This window comes from Agelaius phoeniceus, chromosome 4, assembly GCF_051311805.1.
Source record: "Agelaius phoeniceus isolate bAgePho1 chromosome 4, bAgePho1.hap1, whole genome shotgun sequence".
Taxonomy (NCBI): Eukaryota; Metazoa; Chordata; class Aves; order Passeriformes; family Icteridae; genus Agelaius; species Agelaius phoeniceus.
Window position 1 is genome coordinate 51,820,583 of NC_135268.1, and position 18,193 is coordinate 51,838,775.

General features: G+C 37.7%; 2 protein-coding genes across 7 annotated transcripts in view; both read right to left on the reverse strand.

The window, feature by feature from the left end:
* The window catches only part of WDR19 (WD repeat domain 19), a 39,788-nt gene extending 27,480 nt beyond the window's left edge, over nt 1-12,308 (reverse strand). The window contains exons 1-13 of one of the 3 annotated variants that reach the window (XM_054632694.2): nt 12,156-12,308; nt 10,572-10,663; nt 10,422-10,487; nt 8,797-8,922; nt 6,927-7,042; nt 6,240-6,355; nt 5,829-5,909; nt 5,355-5,467; nt 3,924-4,097; nt 2,648-2,718; nt 1,319-1,491; nt 1,106-1,220; nt 267-373 (exon numbers count right to left, since the gene is read on the reverse strand). In XM_054632694.2, the coding sequence (XP_054488669.2) occupies nt 267-373; nt 1,106-1,220; nt 1,319-1,491; nt 2,648-2,718; nt 3,924-4,097; nt 5,355-5,467; nt 5,829-5,909; nt 6,240-6,355; nt 6,927-7,042; nt 8,797-8,922; nt 10,422-10,487; nt 10,572-10,663; nt 12,156-12,161 (1,356 nt within the window). In that variant the 5' untranslated portion in view covers nt 12,162-12,308. Of the gene's footprint in view, nt 1-266; nt 374-1,105; nt 1,221-1,318; nt 1,492-2,647; nt 2,719-3,923; nt 4,098-5,354; nt 5,468-5,828; nt 5,910-6,239; nt 6,373-6,926; nt 7,043-8,796; nt 8,923-10,421; nt 10,488-10,571; nt 10,682-12,155 lie in introns of those variants that run through there. The other 2 variants (XR_013182136.1, XM_077177605.1) reach the window with 2 other exon arrangements.
* A 168-nt stretch (nt 12,309-12,476) lies between these two features.
* Nucleotides 12,477-18,193, reverse strand: part of KLHL5 (kelch like family member 5) — a 50,490-nt gene continuing 44,773 nt past the window's right edge. For all 4 annotated transcript variants that reach the window (XM_054633455.2, XM_054633454.2, XM_077177608.1 and 1 more), the window contains 2 exons: nt 16,337-16,508; nt 12,477-13,989 (listed from right to left, as the gene is read on the reverse strand). In XM_054633455.2, coding sequence (XP_054489430.1) covers nt 13,933-13,989; nt 16,337-16,508 — 229 coding nt within the window. In that variant the 3' untranslated portion in view covers nt 12,477-13,932. The remainder of the gene's footprint in view (nt 13,990-16,336; nt 16,509-18,193) is intronic.

Sequence of the window (18,193 nt, forward strand, 5' to 3'; positions counted from 1 at the left end):
ACCAGAGACCTTTAAAATAAAACTTGTTAAACAGCTGAAAGAAAACGTTTTTCTTCACCTGTTCTAGTCTAGGTTGTATTTCTAAGTCTACAGAAACTCAGCTCTATATTTTACTTAGCCAACAAAACTATTCTGCAGAATTTCTAATTTTTACCTCCATTAACTGAATATCATTCCATTTCATGTGATTTTTAATATTACATTAACTTGTTCAGCTTATCAACTCATTAGGTAACATTGGCAATCCAAATTGCCAGAGCTCTTACCATATGCAGCTGGACTTTACCCTCAAAGAGAGCAGCAGCATAATCAGAATTAAGGTGCATACTTGCTACTGTCCCCAGGTACTCCACATCTTTAAGCTTTTTTACATCTAAAGGATTCAAACAGAAAAGATAAGGTAAAAATATTTTGATTTTGTACAGGTCTTCACTTAACTAAACTTGCAGTTGAGTAAGGAGATGTGAAAATCTAACAACTAAGCAGAGAGGGGACAAGCCACACATAAAGAGATTTTCTTCTTAGCAGTCAGAAAACTGGTTAGAAACTACAAGAGAAACTCTTCCTATGCAACTTTGACTAGTATTGTTACACTTTTATTTAATTCACTGTCACTGAAAAAAAGGGCATGCTTAGAAAAACATGGAAGTTGGAAATCCACCATCTAAAATTTGGATATAGTATAACCAAGTTTTCCTTATCCCATACAAACAGCATGAAGATCTGCCAAACTGAAAATTTAAACTCTCTGATCATAGTTCCTAGGCACTTTGCCAAACTTAGTACTTTAAGACACAGATAAATAATATCTCAAAAGCCTGAAGTCCTTAATTGATGAACAAGATGACATGAAAAAAACAAGTAAGCAACATTTCATCACCAATACCTCACATCTCAAATAGAAGTTTTATTTCTATTATTTACAATGTCTTGCCATAACTACTTCAGCCTGCGAAAATTATTATCCCATCCTAGCAGGACCACTGGCAATTCAAGTTTTTATTGTACAACGTGGAATGTCCAGAACTGCTAAACACCATACTAAATTAATAAAATAAAATATAGAGTGCTGCATTAGTTTTAAGAGAACTAAATTTATGCTTACTATTCTCTCCAAGTGCATAAAACCAAGCCCGATTGTTCATTCCTACAGCCAAATGATAAACACCAATAGCGACAAAACTGGGCTCTACTTCAACAGAGACTGTGACTGGTAGCTCCTGTAAGAAAACAAAACAAAATAATACAAATTTCATCCACTTTTAATACTTACTTTAATTGTATCTACCTGAGGTTTAAAAGGAAGAGGTTATCATACGCTTTCCACATGATTTGCTATGGTGACTTCAAGCAGAGAAGTGAGGTATGCAATCCGTGTACTGCAAGCATCTCCAAGGATTGGAAGCTTTGTCAAGAAAACATGGAGGGATCCTCTTCGTGTAGATACTGCCAACAGCTGTCCATCGTCTGTCCAAGCCATCTGATCTACACCTAAAATATTCACAAGTTTTTGTAAAAAAATACAGTTCTTTCTTTAATTACTGTAACCAACAAGCAATTATTTTGCTCTAAACGGTGAAAATTGTAGGAACATCTAGAATATATGTACTAAAGCTAACCAATTAATATAATTCCAAGATCAATTAGAATCACTCAACTCAAACACATAATTAACTAATCCAGTGTTTTCCTGAGAGTGAAGACTTAACAGAATCACAGAATGATTTGAGCTGAAAGAGACCTTAAAGGCCATCTAGGTGCAACCCACCTTCACTAGACCAGATTACAGATCTGTTACAAAACTGATTAACATCCTTCCTCTTCAACACTGAAAAGAACACATTCAGTTCAGGCAGCACACTCAAAGTGATCCATAATACTGGAAGCAGCTGAGCAGAATTCAATCTTATTCCCCTTACTTACAAATCAGTAAGTACTAAACACAGAACTGCTGTTTGTTCCTCAGTGTCTGAAAATGCCATTAGAAAAAACATACTCCAGCTGGCTAATACCAATATTCCAAGGGAGACAGAGAAGTGTTGTGCTGAAAATATCCTAAATTTCTTAAAAAGAAAAAAAATTTAAAACACAGTTTTTTAGAAATAAAAATGCTGGAGGCAACCATCTACTTGACAATAACTGAAGCATTTACAAACACTACATGAGGAGATAAGGGTGGAAACTCACTACTCAAGAGAATGGTTTTGTAACACTGTTCTGGAAGCCACAGGCACAAGTCCTGTACATCAGGACAAGAACAGATCAAATATCGATGTTAGAACAAGACATGCTGAAAATTACCAAAAAAAATCATGCAAAGAAGCAGAAACTTGTTAAGTGTATTATTGTAATAATCTGAATACATTGTAATACAGATTCAAAACTGCACAACACTAATTGATCAAATTCAAATTGATCAAATTTTGAGAGCTGTACTCCTCTATACTTTGAATAGGTAAAATATGCTCCCATTTTGCTACAGGTCACCTAATAAATACAAGTTGGGAAAGCAGGAGTTTTTGAAAAATTCTATATTTACACAGTTTTTCCAACAGCAGTACTTTTACTCTAAGAACAGAGACACTGTTAAAATTCCAGTTTACTTAATTTGTAAAATTTTCTATCCCCATGGAGAAAGTTAACATACCTTTGTTTTCATCATCCAAGTTTATTATGGCATACATTTCTCTCATATCAGTCAGATCATGGATTTTGATGCTAAAACAAAAATGAAGAGTCAGTCATTCCCACCAATCCAAATCTCAGTAATCATTAACTGGAAGAAACCTAGTCCAATCTAGACAGCCTAACTGAGCAAAAAGTAGAACATGAATGCAAAATGTCTTCAATTTCCTAAAAACAACACATTATTATCCATCACTGTAAATAATGTATCACTGCATCACAAAACAAAAATATTTGCTCAGAGAACTAAAATTTGAGGAAAAGGCACAAATCCAATTTGAAAGAATTGAAGGTTAGGGAACATAGATTGTTATTCCCTTTTGATCTGTCATAGCATTTTAATTTTAAAAGACATTACTGATGGACACACAGGGCTTGAAACATAGATGCAAAAAATACTTTCAATCCTCCTGCATATAAAAGGGATAGAGTGAGAGTTTACTTATGCTATCACATCACTCAATGCAAGTTAAACCACTGAAAGAAATAACCCTTATTGTACCATAGCTCAGGTGCTTGAAGTTTCACCATGTTTTGCTCACAGTTAAACCACTCTTGATGTACAAGTGTCATAAATCAGCGGTTGGTCCTACACAGAGCTGAGAACAGAGAGAACCATTTGACTCCTACTATGACACAAGTCCTCTTTTGCTCAAGAATTCAGATACCACAGAATCAGGGATTAGCAGATGAGGAACTAAAGGAGCTGTTCTATCATATGCACAAAACATTTTGGAAAAACTCCAGTGTATTTAATTCCAGTTATTTATTTCCTTAATTGCTCACACTTTTCAACTTTTGTCTAGACTGCAGGTAAGACCAAACACTGGAGAGGAGGATATCAGGTATCAACATACGCAGTGCAGATTTAAATTAATTTTTCTCCTTTGTTAAGCAGATGTCTATGTTCAATCAATAAATCTCAGTAAAGAAGTTTGGACTATCTTGTTGCCAAGCAACATAACAGAAAAAAAATTTATCAAAAGGAAAAATACATACTAAAGTTTATTTCTTTTTTTGTTTGCAATTAATGATATTAATTACAGTTGCAGAGATTTTGGTCAACAATAGCTTCTCCTAGCTCTAGGCAGAGCAGCAGTTCCATACAGCAATTAATCTGACGTTTTCTAAATTCACTTCTCAGGGAGCCTTGAAGGCTTAGGAAGCAGAGTGTGAATGCCCATTAGCTCCAGTCCTGAGAGATGAATTCTATTCTTTATATACAAACTACCACTTACCAATTGTCCCCACATGATGCAGCTTTGTTTAATGACTGTGATATAGCAATGCTGCTTAGATTATCCTTATGATTATGAGCTTGAAAGACTTCTTGTCCTATTTCACGAATGTGTGTAGAAATGACTACAAAACACCCTTGTGAGAAACCAATCATAATATAGCCATCACCATACCTGTTACAAAAAAAGCAACATTTTAGAAAAGAGATCTATTAATGCAATATGCAAAAAGCATTTTCTTTCAGACTGCTGGGGTACAGTCAATGCCTCCCAGTAACAGAAAAGAATAAACAAATTATGGGAATTTATATATATCGTGTTGAACCATATAATATAAAACAGGTTAAGGAAAAGCTATCAAAGGTCCCTAAAGGACAGAATCATGCCTGTGCCCAGATGCCTTGTAAGTCACCTTTACTGTCTCCTGTTTGTTATAATGCCACTTTATTTTCAGCAAGCTGTACACCTGGCAGGGATGCCAGGATAAAGATTTCCGGTATCCTCATTGAAATAAGCGTACAAGAAGACGGCAACTTTCATTTCAAGGTTCTGGCCTATGTGGTCCCATCAAAGCCATGTTAAAACAACAATGCCAGTCACTGTGCCCTTAAGGGCACTGCAAACACAGTGGAAGTACCAAAGCAACAAATTTGTGAATATTCTGTTTACTTTTCATAGTATCAAGCAGAAATGATGAGGTTAAGGCACACATAGTTACAGCATGTAAAGATTAATTCAAACAATATCTCATTAGCTCAATTGCAAGAAAAATCACTGCAAGGGAAGCAGCCCAGGTACACCTTGTTACACATGCTCATAAACTAAGAAGCATATAGCTTCAGAATTTTTAGAGTTGTAGTATAAAGGGATGTCAATTCCATGTTGACTGAACAGCCATTAAAAGACAAGCTGTAATGATTCAAAGATACAGAAATAGTACAGCTACTTTTTTGGTACAGATCTGAAACTTCTAGCTTCAGCTTTCCTCATAGAAACATTACCAATGGTATTGCACAATAAGAAGGCTACAAGAACTTTGCACAGCTTTGCAAACCAACAAACTAGCTGAAGGAACAACTCTACCCCTAGCTCTTCCACCAGTTACTCATCCAAATAGAAAACAACCCATAAACCTGTGAGTTTAATCATCTGTCACAACAGCAACATATTTTTGTTTAAAGCTGGGCATACCAACAGTGATTCTGTTGGAAGATACTGTTTTACAGCTATTGAATCATTGAGTAGAACAGTTAGAAAATGTAGACTACCTTGTGTTCAGAAAAGAATTACTGAAAAGTCTACAATGCAGCCAACAAAAATCCAGTCTGAGCATGGGATAGATGATGATTTTGTTTCCAGCATTTATCAGAACTACTTGGAAAATCTCAACTTCTTAATACTACAATAATTAATTAAGGAAGTTTTGCTCACCATTTGTAGCTTACAATACTGCCATAAGGCTGCTGAAATTTCAGATCAATTGGGTTGTCAGGATCATTCAAATTAAAAAGGAAGAGAGTCTTCTTGCCAACCACTACACTGACCTGCCAATGAATGAAAAGAAAAATTAACGTGACAATAATGGCATAACTTTAAGGTCCTATATTTTCACTAAAAGATGAGATCTAGGAATTTGAATAATCCTTAAGAAACCCATGGATCTGAATTCTGAATCTTCATCAACAGCAGAAGAGATTTTCAGGACATTCCCCTTCGTAAGCCAGTGGTTCACAAATCTAAATGCAAGCTCAGCAGGATACACTCAAATCTTTACAATCTCAAAATCAAGACTTTCCCCTACAGCAGTCAGCTCCATTTCCTCAGAAGAAAAGGCAGCAGGTCACATGGAGTTATCCTGTGAGATTATTCCCACTCGAGCTACAGTATTTTGTAGTGACTTCTTACTGTGCTTTCCCTGGTTGATACTCTGTCATCAGTCTTCATAACTGAGAACTGCATGTCACTGGGATCTGAGCTGATTGAAGTCTGCAAGAAAGAAGTGCAGATTGAGAAATCAACAGTTAACGTAGCCCATGCTGATGATAAATAATGGCATTACTCCTGCCATGTATAATTTTGCATAAGGACAGACAGGGAAAGTTACTACTGCATTTAGTACCAAAATCAAGAAAATCTTTGGGAGAAGACATGACCTCAGTTTGGGTCTTAATGACATGTTAGCATAAAATACACTGAAAAAAGGAAAAGCTCCTGGACCTTGAAAGCCCTGGGAATCAAAAGGCACAAGCTCCCATAGGTCCCAGCTTTCTTGGAAACCAGTACATCTTAAAATCAAATGTTCATTATAGATACTACCTGTCTTATAGTATCCCCCTCCTGATTGCTTATAGTAATCATTCTATCTTCACCTCCTAAAGCAAGAAGGTTTTCAATACTCCAACAGCCACAAGTAATCCTTTTGGTGTGTTTACCTGAAAAAGAAAAAAACCTATACAACACAAATCAAACACAACAACAAGAACAAAAAAATCTGTGATGGAATATACACCCTTCAGCCAGTCACTCAAACACAGATTGTCAGAATGTGAAACAACCTGTCAGAGCAAGAGCCTTTTTTTAAAAAATCTGCTCTCAGATGAAAATCTTTTGACTTTATATGAATCAGCACAGCCCTTGTTCTTACATTTATTTGCATCACATTTCTGGGGAATGTGTTACATCCATAACCTTTATGCCCAGAGGTACTCTAAGCAGGTAAGAAAGAGTAACTTAGCAAATGAACAATCACACAATTCCTTGGCAAGAAAGGTAACACAAGTCCCCCAGGAGGCAGTAAGGCAGTGTTAGGTATTTGTGTATATATACATATATATATATATAAAAAACTTAGTATTCTCTCAAAATACTCTCCTGAGTACACCAAAGTAGAAGGTGCAAATTGAGTATGACTGCATGTTTATATAGAGAACTGGAAAGGAAACTATGTGTATTAGCAAAATTCCACTTTCACACGTGCCAGAGCAGTTTCAAAGGAGTCCATACCAAGGACAGAAATCTTGCGAGAAGTCTGACGGTTATATATGAGTAAGTTTCCCTTTGTTGTTCCAACAGCAAGTAAAGCTCCTACTCGAGACCATAACAAGAAAGACATTGCATCCCTAAAACAAAGAAAAAATTTACTTTGTATAGTAGAGATTCCTTTCATCTGTTCACATATTGAAACATTTTGCAAAACAAATTTTGCAATTGTCTTTAACTTCTATGAGTCATACAGACCAAGGAGAACTTTCAAATTAAGTAAATGCTCTTGACCAATATCAGAATTATCTAAGTATGCAGAAGATAGTAAAAGTAATAAAAAATTGTATGAGGTAATGTAGCATGACTTGTACTTGAAAATGGGTCTGCAAACATCAAGAGTCTTAGATGGAATCACTGGTTATTTTCCAGTCGCTTTTTGTATTGTTTTTTTTGTTTGTTCTTCAATAACCCAATGCATTTAGCCAACTCAAAAGGGAGTAGGTCTGGTTCTAGTCAATGTAATAAAGAAGTTAGAAAGATCAATTTTAACTTGAAGTTTCAGATAGAGCAAGGCCTATTTTGGTGTACAATTAAGGCTATGCAGATACTATATATCATGTTAAAAAACCAAGAGCCTCTTAAGCAAAAAAACTATAAACCAAAATTTTCTAATTAGTGCAGTCCCTCCCAACTTTTTAAGTTTCACTCAAGGAATGCAATAGAAATTTGAAATATTGACATGTGAAATGACCTCCAATATATTTGGTTTGCATATAAGGGTGCTTTTCTAATTTCAAAAAGGGAAGGATATCAGAAAAGCCTCATTATCACACTGTTTATGTCTTGTGCTTATTCTGCTTAAGCAATAACACCGTGACAAAAAAAAGGATCCCGGACTTACATAGATATATATTGTTCTAGCAAGACTGCCTCCAGTAAGCAATTTACCTCCAGTATTAGAGAGAAAGATCATGAAGGAACTGCAATTAACTGCAGACTCCATTCTGTTAAGCACCTTCTATGTTCCTTTTTGCTTGCATACTGGCAGGTTATTCTTCTCCCCATAGTATTTGCTCACACATGAAAATGGTACAATATGGTCTATTCATTCCCTCAATATAATATATGTATAACATACATCTTAACCAACACAGGAAAGAGTTGTTTCCACTCTCTCTCCTACAAGAAGAATGTTTATGTAGAATGCAAGAGTTTAGTGGAATAGACTCAAAGAAGCCACAAGTTTAATTGTTAAACCAAGCTTATCTATTAACCCAATGCTTGATGGTTATGCAGACCCCAGAAGAGTCTAAAGTCTGTGGCCAAATTCAGAAAGGTAAGGCTTAGAACCTTAGATATCTCCTTTCATCTTAAACTACACTACTTTGTGAATAGCATTTTAGCCCCCTTATTAATCTAAGGGGAAAAAAAAATTCTTAGCACCACTGACATCACTTCCCTTACTTTTATGCTCCCTTTATCTGGTGTGAAAGACTTAGGAGAAAGAGTAGCAAGTGCAGATACATGAAAAATTCACCCATCCTTGTTGCTACCGCAGAAACATTGAAGAGAAGTGCTCTAGAGACAATTGCACTGCTGACACTCAAAAAATAAACAAACACCCTGTAACCCCCAAAATCCCCATCCATAACAAACACCTAAAAACCAGAAAATTATATATTTTATATAAAAATATAATTTTAATTAAATTTATAATAAAAATACATATTTATATTAAAATAATTTAGCAATGAACTGTAGCATATTAGTTTAATTAGTATATATATTATGAGGACTCCAATAAAAAGATGTTCTTGAAATATAGCCTCCACATCAACAAGTCACAATGGTAAAACTCTTTAAATACCCACATTAAAAAAAAATTTCTTACCTCATGCCACTGTCTACTTGGCTTGTTTTGTTTGTGATTGCATCCCACAGAAATATGGTGCTAGATTTGTCTGTGATTATTGCTAAAGTATCTCCATCCTTATCCCAGTCCATAGCAATGCAGTTACTGAAGAAAAAAAAAAAAAATCACTAGGAATGTTAAAATGTGTTTGTAAGTGTACAGAAACAGCCAGAACTATGCAACTGAGTCCCTATTTTCCCTTCTCCTCCCCTGCAAACCCAGATTGGAGATTTATCTGTAAACTATTTCCATAGCAACCCCACTCTTATTCAAATCTCATTGATGACAGGGGCTGAGAGGAAGGTCATAAAAACCACTGCTACCTATGTTCTAGTACTTGAAATACAGTCACCTTGATTTTCAAGAGACACTGAAAGTCCTCTGTAAGGCTGTGGTTTGTTAGAGGCCATTCAGATTTGGGATTACTTTTCTGATAATACATCTCTGATTCCACACAGCTCTCCTCATTTTGGACAATTTTCTGGAGAGAATGTGCATTTATCACACATTGTGCAAAACACTGCACAGAAAGAGCTGGGCCATGGATATTACCAAGCAAAAGAGACTGACACAGCCAGACCATATTATGAACGACACCTAACCTGAACAGCAAGGTGTGATGGTCAGTGAAAAACATGTGAGTCTGGTAAAGACTTTGAGAATTGCATCTCCTGGTTTGGTGCAAGGTGGCAATTACCACAAACTACAAAGACTGGATTTCTAGACTTCTTGGGGAACTGAGTGATTCTGCCTCATACTAACCAATGACACAGGGCTATGTAAGTGATGATTTGGAAATTAGTTATACTCTTGACTAGAGGTTTCAGCCTTAAAGACCATGGGAGTTTTGCCTTGACTAAGGGGTCTATCTTAACTGGAATTCATCAGGTAGTTAGAAATAAAATTAAAAATTGCCATGATGATTAAGAACAGTTAAAGTGCTAAGAAGAGATGAACAGTACACAAATGAAACTATCATGAGGTATTAATGTGCCCAATAAAATTGTATTTATTGAGCAAACCAACATGATGACCCAATGTCACACCATTTTTCTCTAAGGAGGTTTCCCCTGGTCCATATCCAGCCTGCTCCTATGGTCTCACTACCTTTTAAGAAGTTCAATATATCTTCCTAAAGTACATAAGTTTTTAGATTTAATCTGAAAAAATCCACTTTGTAAACTTCCATACCACTCTCTGATGTGAACCAGAGTGTGATAAGCTGGGAAAAAAGTATCATCTTGACCTAAAGCAACAATGCCAATGTGTACAGTTATGCCACTGATGTAAACAGAAGCACTAAACCAAAAAAGCTTTTGGTTTACCTTTCCTCAGCAAAACCATGATAACCAATTGTTAGAAAATCAACAATAGCAAGAATGTGAGGATATATTGCACACAACCTCATTATGAGCCTTCTTAATGTGATTGGTCTTTTTTTTTTTACATTTTAATTACATAATTTGTCTTCTCTGCCAGGTATGTTCACCAGAGATAGTATATCATCCTACAAATTTCTCCCATTGTCTAAGCACCTCACCAGAAGAGAAGCATTTTTAAAGAAAACAACAATGAAAATAATTTAAACCTATCTTAGTACCTACCCCGGCAGGTTGATTTCATTTCTCTTCTGACCATGACGATCAAAAATTTTCACAGAACGATCACCTCTAAAAAAGATTAATATATAGAATAATTTCCTTTCTTTATCAGCAATTTTGATGGACAAATACAACGAATAGTTGCAGTCTTACCCTATTACAGCAAGAAAATTTCCTAAAGTTTTCTGCCAAGCAAACTGCACAGGAGAACCAGACCAAGCTTTTTCATACAGACTGAATACTTGCTGGAGGAAAAAAAGAAAAAAAAAAAGTAGGAAATGATACATCTTAAAATCATCATATATAAGAATACTACAGCTGCCTAGCATGTTAGTAAGTGAGTACGGTGGAGGTAACCCCCCCTCCACCACAAACAGCTTCTGTGTGATTCCAATGCACTGAAGTAGCAAAATCCCAGATAAACGTTCTTTCAACTTGAGTGGAAAAAATTGAAGTTTCTGCTGCTGGGTGTTCACATAGAGAACTGCAGCTCTACTAATAATAAACTATTATTTTTGCCTCTTAGTTACAAGAAAAAAAATTGCATGAGACTCTCCCCTTCTAGTTCAAAGACCACATCGTTAATAGTTCTCTAAATTTAATGGAAAATTCTGGGTCCAGAAAGCATCCTTAGTTTGCAAACACAAACTAGAGAAGGCTCAACATTCACTCTTTTAGGGACAGGTAATCTTTTTGTTACTCTGAATTGCTGGGTCTTAAAAGCTAAGATCTCAAACCAACACACTATAGAAAGAGATTCTGACTTCCAAAGGAGAAAATTTCTGAACATCCTTTTCCTTTCACACCACCCACAGATATTTTTCTGTAACCTGGGTGTAAGATAAAGCCCACAAAGTTTGTTTTGCAGCTGGCTATCGTGACTTACATCCCTACGTGTCATAAGATAAGCACCAACACCTGCTGTCCACCAAATGCCTGTGAGGTCTGCTCATCTGCCACAGGTTCTTATCCCTTCTTTTGGGTCAATATAACTGAGGCATTCTTCACACTGAATCTGCATTCTGCTCACAAAACCAGCAAAAACACAACCACCACATGCCACACTCATAAACGACATCTGACAATGATGTTTGGTTTTGAAAAAAATAATTTAAGGAGGAGGGCCGCCAAGATGATTTGAGGGATGAAGCACTTCTCCATCTATGAGGAAAGGCTGAGAGACCTGGGATTGCTCAGCCTGGAGAAGCGAAGGCTTTGGTGTGACCTAACTGTGGGCTTTCAGTACCTGAGGAAACATACAAGATAGGGAGGGACTGTTATAAAGGCATGCAACCACAGAACAAGAGAGAATGGCTTCAAACTGAGAGAGTAGGTTTGGATTAGTTACTAAGAGTTTGCTGCGACGTTGGAAAGGCACTGGCACAGGTTTCCCGCAGAAGTTGTGGACACCTCATCCGTGGAAGCGTACAAGGCCAGGCTGGATGGAGCCCTGAGCAACCTGGGCTAGCGGAAGATTGGAAGATGTGCCTGCCCATCGCAGAGGCGTTGCAACTGGATGCCCTTTAAGCTCCCTTCCACCCGAAGTCTCTCCTCGCGAAAGTAAACAAACGCGGGAGTGCCGGCAAGCACACCAGGCCCCCCTGCCGCTGGCTGGCGGCCCTTCCAGCCGCGCCTCCCTCCCCGGCCCAGGCCGCAAGCGCCACCGCCCGCTCGCTCCGCGGGCCGGGCCCCGCGTCCCCCGCCCGGCCCCGGCGCCCCGCGGCCGCCCGGCCCCACCTTCATCGCGGCCACCAGAGCGGGCTGCCTGCGCCAGCACCGCGCATGCGCCGCCCGCCCGCGGCGCCGCCGTCACCGCGGAGACGGAGCGGGCCGGGGGCGGGCAGAGAGCGGCCCCGGGCCCGGCCCCGGCGGGAGGAGCTCTGCGTGAGGCCGCGGCACCCAGAGCGGGGGCGGGCAGAGAGCGGCTCCGGGCCCGGCCGGAGGAGCTCTGCGTGAGGCCGCGGCCCCCGGTTCTCAGAGGAAATGCAGGGTTTTAGAGCGCGGTCACGCAGAGCGGGCTTCTAAACAGGGAATAAAGGCACACAACTCGCCAGCAAAGCCTCTTGAGATCAGCTGTATTCCAACTGCAAAGCTTCATCACAAAGTGTCACCGATTTCTTTTAAAACAATAAATAGTTCGCCGAGAGCGTTAAAACACACGTTTAAAATTAGAAATGTACAAAGGACTTCGGGTATCGGGCACTTCAAACTTTTTTTTTAAAAAAAAAACAAGACCAAAACATTCAATGAGTTCACATCTTCCCGTTTTTCACGGGCGGTGCTGTTCGGAGAACATAAGGGACAAGGCACATAAAAGCAAATACAAAAAGGCTTCTCCCGAGAACATTTAGATCGTTCAAAGCAATTCGGTGTAACAGCAGAGGGCTCGAGAAAGGCAAATTATGAAGTATCTTAAAAAATTAGGTAACTGTTAAATAAGGTAACTAATTTAATACAGCCCTGCGAGGAACACTTCACTGTCCTGTAAGATGCTGAACATGCTTAAATGGTGGCAGCTGAGCATCTGGCAGGATTGGGCCCTTTACATTTTTAAATAATCTTACAGGAAAGACAGACAATTTCTTCATCTTATAAAAGTATACTTCTCATAGTAGTGCAAAGCCTCATTTAAAAATGTAATTAGTCTAATGTAATGGAATGCTTCAAAAATTCCAAAGTGCAAATATTCAACTTAAATTGGTTAATTGTTAATCACACTTTAGAATTCTTCCAATAATGCATACAAACAGCAAAGTAAATACAAGAACCAAAGCAGAGCAAAAGGTATGATCTTCTGCATCTTGCATAACAACTCTGAAAACCCAAAAAGTACACTGGATGTCAAAAATACCTGTCAGAAATTATTAAATAGCAGGTTTCTATTAGCATAAGACAATATTTAAAATAAGGCTTTGGTTAAATAAAAAGTTTGCTAAACTAGGAATGATGCTAAAAAGTGCAAAAGATTTACCAAATACACAACTTCATTTCCAAGGCAGACATGACACCTGCCATTTACAATAGTTTGCATTGGTATGCTAGCCTGCCTTGTAGTTACTCAGATACCTATTTGCATTTATTACAGGCAAATTAAATCTACAGGGTCCAATCCTATAACTTGTTTCATCCAGAGATAGACCCAATTATATCAAAGTATATCCATTTATAGCATCATTGCTCTGCATTTAGGGAAATCAAGGCCCCAGAACCATAACATTATTATAGTGAGTTCACTCATTTTCTTAGCACTTCCTAAACAGAAGTCCTCTACTGCCAATTGGCAGGTTGCAGGTGACTTTCTTACAAGAAGAATTCTTGTAACATATGCATAACAAAAGTTTTTAAAAAGTGCTTAATATTGGTCCATAAGAACATCATGTCAACTTCAGACCAAACACTTTGCTGTGGTAGATATCCTGCACCTGGTGCTGATTGATGCACTTGCAGTTTGCTTGAGGAAAAAGTAATCCTCTGAGTCTACACAGGAGAATGTCATCTTCCCAGAGAAAATAATTCAGAGTTTTACAGTCACAACACATGCTCCAGCTCTTCCTAAGCACAGTGGTGCAACCTGTAAACAAACAAACAATCTGTCAGATGAGTGCAATCAGTTTTAAGTAATTTCCCCCCCTAATTATATGGCTGCAGCAGAATGACAATATCACCCTGCTCTGTTAACATGACTTACAAATTGGTCCAAAATTGGATACAAACACAAAGCAAAGGTAAAGATATTTTATATAACAGTGAAGCGCTCTGAAAACAATAGCAAGCCTAAGGACATCAAACAATTCTTATTAATAATTTCAATTATTCAGTATTACAGGAAAAAGAAACCTTTGTTATAGTACAAACTGGATACCTGAGCTAGACAATCAGACAACTGAGTAAAGGTGGTAAAAGAATGCATTTCTCAGAAACAGAAAATGCCTAAAATTATAGGGGCAACCTCTCCTTTTTACTTGATTATTTGATAAAATCCTGTTAAGAGTTCTTGAAATCAGAACAAATTTACCAGTCTTTATTCTTTAATTGCAAACAGAATTTACTTCTGGCAAGAATCTTTTCTGCTGAGATTCTGCTGGACTTGAATGGAGGGCAGTAGTTTCTAACACTCCCCTTTGCTTCCCCTTTTAAATTTAATAGTATTGCAATATATGTGAATAGCACACCAAGTAGTACAGAGACTATCCTGAAGACAAAAAAGCTGTTTATGTCATTTCCCCTATTTCTTTCTTTCCCAGGAACAACAGACTTTTATAGAGCTGTCTGTGACTCTGACAACCTTCACCTGAGAAAATTCCACTGCCTTCTCCTGAGTTGTGTGAAGATGAAGAAGTGGCAGACTGCTAACATAACAAGAGAAGGAAGGTACACAAATATTTCCTAATCTCTCTGTATTTCCTAATATTCCTATTTCCTAATATTTCCTAATCCCAAAAGTTTGAAACTATCCTATATACTGGGATTGTGGCATTCAGTGAGACATAGAGGGTCAAGGCTAAGGATACAGAGGTACATACAGCTGATCACCACCTAGACATGTGAGATTCATTTAGATGCAATGATGAGAAGCACAGTCTCTCTCCTCTGGTGAGAAGCACCTTCTGTTCTCTGATACACTTTTTTTTCTTTAGCAGGACTAACAATGCCATGGATTATCATTACCAGTACCAGTGAATGCCCCAAGTTCTGATGATCCTCCTTGATGACTTGTGTTTTAAGAGCTTGCAGCAGTATGAAATGGAGGGAAATGGACAGCTGAGTTTTTTTGTGTTCCAGGAATTTTTATAAACAGCAGTTTAGTTCTGTTTTTGAGTTAAGAACTTGGGGCTATTACCAGAACAACATATCCAGGTGGCTCAGAACTCAGCCTAAATACTGGTGTCTGATGCTACTACAGATGAGCTTGGACATTCATCCTGGTCTGCAACTGGACTCCAGGAGGGCCTTGGTGTCCCACAGACTTGTGTTTTAAGAGCTTGCAGCAGTATGAAATGGAGGGAAATGGACAGCTGAGTTTTTTTGTGTTCCAGGAATTTTTATAAACAGCAGTTTAGTTCTGTTTTTGAGTTAAGAACTTGGGGCTATTACCAGAACAACATATCCAGGTGGCTCAGAACTCAGCCTAAATACTGGTGTCTGATGCTACTACAGATGAGCTTGGACATTCATCCTGGTCTGCAACTGGACTCCAGGAGGGCCTTGGTGTCCCACAGAGTCTGTGCTGTATCTGCCAACCTTTGGTGGATGTAGATGCTTTAGGGTATCTCAAATGGCATTAGATACCAAAGGACAGTCAGCTCAGGATGTCCTTGTGTGTGCTCTTCCCACAGAGACACACATTCCTGGAGCTATATAAAAGTAACCAAGCTCTGAACTGACAGTAATAGTTTCTGAGCATGAACTGTAGAATTATTTTTATTTTAAAGCTGCAAAAAGAAAAATGGGTAAAGGCTTTCTGGAACCTGCATACACTGTACATAGCATTCACTTCAGGAAGGGATTATTTATGAAAAAATGACCAAAACCTTGATAAAATAAATATTGAGAGACACATTAGAGACACATTAGAGCTAAAACGAATCTGCATTTATCATTTATCAGGAAGTCATGTAAACAGAATCCTTTATGACAGTTTGGGGAATGTGGCAATACATTTCTTTAAAAGTAGCTGAAATTGTCAAAGAGAATAGCTATACTCTTGCAAAAGAATGGAGGGCAGTTTATTGGAAATTAACAACTGTCTGTTCAAGAGAAGTCATCTCAAGATGGTACACCAAGGAAAAAAAGAGATTCACAACAGACTGTTAAGAAACTGCTTCTTAGAGAAGGAATATTTGAATTCTCCTTGCAAAAGGAGGCACATTTGAAATAACAATATTAATAGTAGTGTATGGTCTGATCAGAAACTATACCTGTGTCCATTCATTTGTCTGGGGATCATAAGACTCCACAGTATTAAGATATGTTTGCCCATCATATCCTCCAACAGCGTACAACTTGTCACCAAGAAGACACACCCCTACTGCATCTCTGCTAATGCTCATAGAGGCCACAGCAGTCCACATGTCTGTTTTGGGATCATACCTAAAAGAGAATTTGTGTTATGCACTAAAACTGTTACCAAAATTCAACGACAACAAAATGTACTGGAATTGATGCTGTCAAGGTAGTAGAAAACAGAACAGCACAGATCTGGGTGTCAATTTCAAAGGACTTTCCCCCCTCAATTCCCCTCCCTTTGAAACTGTTTCTTTAGTCATCTGGTAACACAAGTCACTACTAGCCAGGTATCTACTTCTTGCTGCTTTCCAAATAGTCATACAGCCATATACAGCTGCTCTTACTACATTTTGTATGCCTAAACATGCCATGCCACAAACAGGTCTGCTGCTACACCACAGTAGAGCAAGTGCTTGCTTTAAGTATGTCAAAGCACAGGCTGGTAAAATTTGGTTTGGCACTAAGATTACCATTACTAAGATTACCAATTTCAAAAATATGACCCCCAAAAGTGGTTTGAAAAAATCATATGGGAAATACAAAACCCTTTAGACAATTTACAACACTTTTGAAATCAGAAGTATCAGTACAGGAAACAGCAGATGGCTTAATGAAAAAATTGTGTGGTTCTAGAACATTATCAACATTCTTTATAAGTCAAATTGAGAACTACATAGGAGACTCCATGCTATGCTTATGGCAAGGAATATATTTTAATCTGACTAAAAGGGACAATCTTTTTTAAGACTGCAGATGCTTACAGCAGAACTAATGTAATTACAGAGCTCTGAAGGGCTCTAAAAACTGTACGAAGAAAATTATTTGGCTAACATCATACTTACTAAAAACAAATTGAAAGACGGAAGTCTTAATTTATTTGCATGAAGAGCATAGATACAAAGAGCTCTAACAATTTTATTTGCTGTCCTCTAGTCAAAGTATTACACAAATGCATGCAAGCATAACTGTAACAAAAACACTACTTGAAGCACACATGCAAACAGAAGAGGGTGATTAGTAAGTTAAATGTAGAAATTACTTTTCCAATTATTTTATAATTTATAAGCAATTGTATTTATCTGGGAATAGCAACTTCTGTTGCAAAATATAATTTAGAAGTTTAGTGTGGTCATAAAAGCCTGATATTTTAAATTAATATTTCTTAATTCTTTAATTTTTTAAAGGAACTAGTTCCATGAATTTGATGGTCTTCAATTTCAACTCACTTAAAGAACAAGGACAAAATGCATTACAAGATGATTCCAATTTATTGAAGTAATGAGTTCTGTAACTTTGTTTCAGAAAATACTGATGTAGAAAAATACACAGACTTACTTCTCTTTGGTTTCTGATTATCTGTATAGCCCTAAAAATCTGGTATTTGTTGAGAAGTAGCTTCCTATCTGCAAACCTTTCTGAGGTCTTTTCAGTGCAACTTCCACATGTTAAGGGCTATGGGCCACACTGTATTTTCAGTTCTACTAGGACTCTCAAAGTTTGAAAACTACAGCTCTCTTGTGGTGGATTTTTGTAGTGTGTTGGTTTTTTTTTTTGTTGTTGCTGTTGTTTCGGTTTGTGGGGGTTTTTTTGTTTGTTTTGGGTTTTTTAGGGGTTAACGGTAGAATATATATCCTGGCATGAATAAATTTAGTAAAAGAAGAATATGGGCAATGAGGACTTACTCTAAGTGTTGGGAAGTAATAGAAAAGAAGAAAAGTTTTACAGCTGGTGGTGGGGGAGCAGGGAGAGAATTAAAGCATAGTTCAGAA